The 6,000-nt window shown below is 50.1% G+C and overlaps 1 protein-coding gene across 1 annotated transcript in view; it reads left to right on the top strand.

The window, feature by feature from the left end:
* dcn (decorin) overlaps nucleotides 1-6,000 on the top strand; it is a 31,673-nt gene that overhangs the window by 17,843 nt on the left and 7,830 nt on the right. Inside the window, exons 3-4 of the mRNA XM_084448236.1 lie at nucleotides 1,759-1,871; nucleotides 4,850-5,063. Of these exons, the coding sequence (XP_084304362.1) occupies nucleotides 1,759-1,871; nucleotides 4,850-5,063 (327 nt within the window). The remainder of the gene's footprint in view (nucleotides 1-1,758; nucleotides 1,872-4,849; nucleotides 5,064-6,000) is intronic.

Raw genomic sequence — 6,000 nt, 5'->3', positions numbered from 1 at the left:
AAGAAAGAAAGAAAGAAAGAAAGAAAGAGAGAAAGAAAGAAAGAAAGGAAGAAAGAAAGGAAGGAAGAAAGAAAGAAAGAAAGAAAGAAAGAAAGAAAGGAAGAGAAAGAAAGAAAGAAAGAAAGAAAGAAAGAAAGAAAGAAAGAAAGAAAGAAAGAAAGAAAGAAAGGAAGAAAGAAAGAAAGAAAGAAAGAAAGGAAGAGAAAGAAAGAAAGAAAGAAAGAAAGAAAGAAAGAAAGAAAGAAAGAAAGAAAGAAAGAAAGAAAGAAAGAAAGAAAGAAAGAAAGAAAGAAAGAAAGAAAGAAAGAAAGAAAGAATGAAAGAAAGAAAGCAGTACGGTGTTAAGCAGGGATCAGAAGCGGTGGACTAACACTAAGGATGGGTGAATGTTTGTGTGAGCGCAGCACAGTCAAAAGCTTTTAAGCCAAAGTGCGTCATTATGTACATGTAGGCACCCCAGTATTTATTCTGAACGCTTTATTCCAAGGACGGTCGTTGTCCTCGACCTCGCGTGCAGACTTCGTCCACTCCATTGTGTCACACTTGCAAAATGCATGGTGCTGTCGCCGTTAGATTTCTCACTGAACACAGAGCAGTTGGGGAACTGTAGCGCACAACCCAGACGGCATATGGTGTGAGCTAAGCGTCCAAGTATGCAGTGACTGGTTTACTCCAGGAAATTAGGAAATGTATTTCAAGGCCCATTTCCACAGAGAGTCCTACTCATAGATCAGACACCCGATCATGTGGCCCAACTGGACTGGTACCGCTCATACACCAGTCTCTGGCCCCTTTGGAGGGTTCATTGTAAAGACAGATCTCGCTGTTGTTACTGGTATGAAATCGTTGGCCCTGGCCTGTGCCTGTGAGTTCAAATGTCAGACGGCTGCAGTCCGTTTCCTGTGGCCCAGAGTGGGAGTCTGATCCTGGGAATGGTCCAGGGGCTGGAGGAGGGGGCGGAATGGTCCAGGGGCTGGAGGAGGGGGCGGAATGGTCCAGGGGCTGGAGGAGGGGGCGGAATGGTCCAGGGGCTGGAGGAGGGGGCGGAGCTCCTGCTCTTGGCGCCATGTGCAGGTGTGATGCGTCCAGGAAGGGGGGGATATTGAAGCAAGCTACTCTGATTCATCAGCTGATCTATAAAACAATCAATAAAACATCAGGATGAAGGGAATTCAATTTAAAAATCCCATAAAGTAGTGAATGAAAAAAAAGAAAAAAAAAGAAAGAAAAGAAAAAAGATAAGAAATCACAAATCAAAACACTAATAAAATCAACATTGCACTGATTGAAAATGGTATCGACTGAAATACTGAGTTTAGGTGAGTTGGCCTGGACCCTGCTAGCAGACAGCTGGCTAGCAGGTGGTTCCATGTCTGTTTCCCTTGGGGTCACGCTCACGCTCCACCACAAACTCCCATCAGCCCCTGGGAACAGCTGCAGAAACAGCAACAGGAAGTCTTCTGTCTCCTAGGTAAACATACGGTACCTCACAAGCATATAAATAGTACACACACACACACACATACACATGCACAAACAAACAAACAAAACAAACACACACACACACAGCTCCATCCAACATCATGACAAAGTTGTAACAGATTCATCGAACTTTCAGATCTTGGGAATCCAACAGAACAATTCTAAAAGTCTTTAAGTGACCATAGGAACAGCGCAGCAGCAGTGCCCTAAACCTGAGAGCATTCTCTCAGTAATGACCTCTGTATGACCTTCATCCACCATGGTCTTCCTCTGCAGGGCTGAAGACGGTCCCAGACGACCTGCCGGCCGACAGCAAGCTGCTGGATCTGCAGAACAACAAGATCACAGAGATCAAGGAGAACGACTTCAAGAGCCTGAGAGGACTCCATGTAAGATCTCACTTCCTTCAAACTTCATATTTCAGCACATTCCACACAGAAGGCCTAGTTCCCTATGCTTGCTAGTTTTCAAATGCCTGTTCAAAGAAGAGTTCACTCTCACTTTCACAGGCTTGACCTCACAACCTCTCTGTACTGTATCAATCACACCATGTTAAAAGCAGTGTAGGGAGTAACTGATTGCAAAGTACCAGATCACTGTAATCAGATTACTTTTCTCAGTAACTTGTAATGTAAGGGATTGCATTGGAATTTTCAGTAATCAGATTACAGTAATTGACTGAGATCTAAGATCTCTACAAAACTGATCCTAGATCAGCACTTCTATGATTCGAGTAGGAAGTGATCTGGTTTTAGAAAGCAACTCAAAAATAATTTAGTAATTAGTAATCTGATTACTTTTAACAGAGGTTAATTAGTAAATTAATCTAATTACAATTTAGAGAAAGTAATCAGTAGCCTTACTTGATTACTTGTATTAAGTAACTTGCCCAGCACTGGTTAAAAGTCTGTCCAGAGCACAATTTTGAAATGCTTCCAAAGAATGTTCAAAACTGAGTGTAAAAAAACTCTGAGCAGTTCAGACCAAAGGAGAATGAAGCAGAGGGCGTTGGGTTTTCCTGGATCACATCCTAACAGCCGTTACTGTATGCACAGAACTATTCAACACCAAAATACCCAAAAGTCAGTTGAGACCATCTGTGTCTGAAGACAAGAGAGTACAGTATGCGTGTGTGTGTGTGTGTGTATGTGTGTGTATGTGTGCGTGCGTGCGTGCATGCTCGCATTTGCGTTCTAGCTTCTACATACCATCATTAACCCCTTAATTTAACAGTCCTATAAGTTACTGTCCAAATCTCTGTCCAATTGTCCTGTTACCACGGCCCCCTCCTCCATCCAGACCCCCCCTCCTCCATCCAGACCCCCCCTCCTCCATCCAGACCCCCCCCTCCTCCATCCAGACCCCCCCCTCCTCCATCCAGACCCCCCCTCCTCCATCCAGACCCCCCCTCCTCCATCCAGACCCCCCCCTCCTCCATCCAGACCCCCCTCCTCCATCCAGACCCCCCCTCCTCCATCCAGACCCCACCCTCCTCCATCCAGACCCCCCCTCCTCCATCCAGACCCCCCCCCCTCCTCCATCCAGACCCCCCCCTCCAGACCCCCCCCCTCCTCCATCCAGACCCCCCCCCTCCTCCATCCAGACCCCCCCCTCCTCCATCCAGACCCCCCCCCTCCTCCATCCAGACCCCCCCTCCTCCATCCAGACCCCCCCCCTCCTCCATCCAGACCCCCCCCCTCCTCCATCCAGACCCCCCCCTCCTCCATGCCAGACCCCCCCTCCTCATCCAGACCCCCCCCCTCCTCCATGCCAGACCCCCCAGCCCTCCTCCATCCAGACCCCCCCCCTCCTACATGCCAGACCCCCCCCCCTCCTCCATCCAGACCCCCCCCCCTCCTACATGCCAGACCCCCCCCTCCTACATGCCAGACCCCCCCCCCCTCCTCCATGCCAGACCCCCCCCCCTCCTCCATCCAGACCCCCCCTCCTCCATCCAGACCCCCCCTCCTCCATCCAGACCCCCCCCTCCTCCATCCAGACCCCCCCCCTCCTCCATCCAGACCCCCCCCCCTCCTACATCCAGCCCCCCCCCCTCCTCCATCCAGACCCCCCCTCCTACATCCAGACCCCCCCCCCTCCTACATGCCAGACCCCCCCTCCTCCATCCAGACCTCCCCCTCCTCCATCCAGACCCCCCCCCCCTCCTCCATGCCAGACCCCCCCTCCTCCATCCAGACCCCCCCTCCTCCATCCAGACCCCCCCCTTCCTCCATGCCAGACCCCCCCCCTCCTCCATGCCAGACCCCCCCTCCTCCATCCAGACCCCCCCCCTCCTCCATCCAGACCCCCCCCCTCCACCATGCCAGACCCCCCAGCCCTCCTGGCTACCATCAGCCGGGGTCCAGGTGCACTGAGACTCTGCCCTTCCAGACATCTGCCTCACGTGTTCAGCTCAGACCCAGAGAGACTGTAAAGACTCTAAAGACCTCCAGGAGGCCAGAGCTGTTCCCTCAGCAGTGAGAGTACTACAGTAATATAAGTACTAGAGTACTACAGTAATATGAGTACTAGAGCACTACAGTAATATAAGTACTAGAGCACTACAGTAATATGAGTACTAGAGCACTACAGTAATATAAGTACTAGAGCACTACAGTAATATAAGTACTAGAGCACTACAGTAATATAAGTACTAGAGCACTACAGTAATATGAGTACTAGAGCACTACAGTAATGTAAGTACTAGAGCACTACAGTAATATAAGTACTAGAGCACTACAGTAATATAAGTACTAGAGCACTACAGTAATATGAGTACTAGAGCACTACAGTAATATGAGTACTACAGTACTACAGTAATATGAGTACTACAGTACTACAGTAATATAAGTACTACAGTACTACAGTAATATACAGTAAGTACTACAGCACTACAGTAATATGAGTACTACAGTAATCTGAGTACTACAGTAGTACAGTAACCTATCACAGGACATGGCAGGGTTGAGGGGGCATGGCAGGGTTGAGGGGGCGTGGCAGGATTGAGGGGGTGTGGCAGGGTTGAGGGGGTGTGGCAGGGTTGAGGGGTCGTGGCAGGATTGAGGGGGCGTGGCAGGGTTGAAGGGGCGTGGCAGGGTTGAGAGTTCTCAGAAACTGCGTCAGTCAACTCTCACTAGAACATGGGCTACTCCCTAAACAGGCCGGGCAGTATTTCAGACAGGCCCTATTGTTGTGATTATAGCAGTAAATTTACTTTGTATAAACTCTATTATATAAACTCACATCCACTGTGAAGTAATGTGTTTGAAATGGCGTTGGGCTCGGCTCTGGTGGAAACAGTTGAGCCTCTTGACTCCTGACCTCCCCAACGAGACTCCTCCGCCCCTGACCTCTGACCTCCCCACAGGCCCTGATCCTGGTGAACAACGAGATCACCAAGATCCACCCCAAGGCCTTCGCTCCTCTGGGGAAGCTCCAGCGCCTGTACCTGTCCAAGAACAAGCTGAAGGACATCCCGGCCAACATGCCCAAGAGCCTGCAGGAGCTGCGCATCCACGAGAACGAGATCACCAGGATCAAGAAGACCTCCTTCGAGGGCATGAACCACGTCATCGTCATGGGTACAGACACTTCCTGCTTTGGACAAGACTAAGATGAGATCAGCAAATCATTAATTTGAACAAGACTGAGATTAGATCAGTAAATTATTTGTTTCTCTAACTAGCGAGGATGTGGTAACACCAGGGGGACTTCACTTTTCAGATCTCATTCTCTGGAAAGAGATGATCTACAATAGAAACACTATGAGCTACACCAGGTCCCAAAGGTCTGACCTGGCTTGTAACAGAGAGGGTGTTAGGGGCTGGGGACATGCCTAGTGAGTGTTGAGTGACCTGGTTTGTAACAGAGAGGGTGTTAGGGGCTGGGGACATGCCTAGTGAGTGTTGAGTGACCTGGTTTGTAACAGAGAGGGTGTTAGGGGCTGGGGACATGCCTAGTGAGTGTTGAGTGACCTGGTTTGTAACAGAGAGGGTGTTAGGGGCTGGGGACATGCCTAGTGAGTGTTGAGCGACCTGGCTTGTAACAGAGAGGGTGTTAGGGGCTGGGGACATGCCTAGTGAGTGTTGAGTGACCTGGCTTGTAACAGAGAGGGTGTTAGGGGCTGGGGACATGCCTAGTGAGTGTTGAGTGACCTGGTTTGTAACAGAGAGGGTGTTAGGGGCTGGGGACATGCCTAGTGAGTGTTGAGTGACCTGCCTTGTAACAGAGAGGGTGTTAGGGGCTGGGGACATGCCTAGTGAGTGTTGAGTGACCTGGTTTGTAACAGAGAGGGTGTTAGGGGCTGGGGACATGCCTAGTGAGTGTTGAGTGACCTGCCTTGTAACAGAGAGGGTGTTAGGGGCTGGGGACATGCCTAGTGAGTGTTGAGTGACCTGGTTTGTAACAGAGAGGGTGTTAGGGGCTGGGGACATGCCTAGTGAGTGTTGAGTGACCTGGCTTGTAACAGAGAGGGTGTTAGGGGCTGGGGACATGCCTAGTGAGTGTTGAGTGACCTGG

The sequence above is a fragment of the Borostomias antarcticus genome, assembly GCF_949987555.1.
Source record: "Borostomias antarcticus genome assembly, chromosome: 13".
Classification (NCBI taxonomy): Eukaryota; Metazoa; Chordata; class Actinopteri; order Stomiiformes; family Stomiidae; genus Borostomias; species Borostomias antarcticus.
The sequence above is the reverse complement of the archived record's forward strand: the minus strand, read 5'-3'. Positions and strand labels throughout refer to the sequence as shown.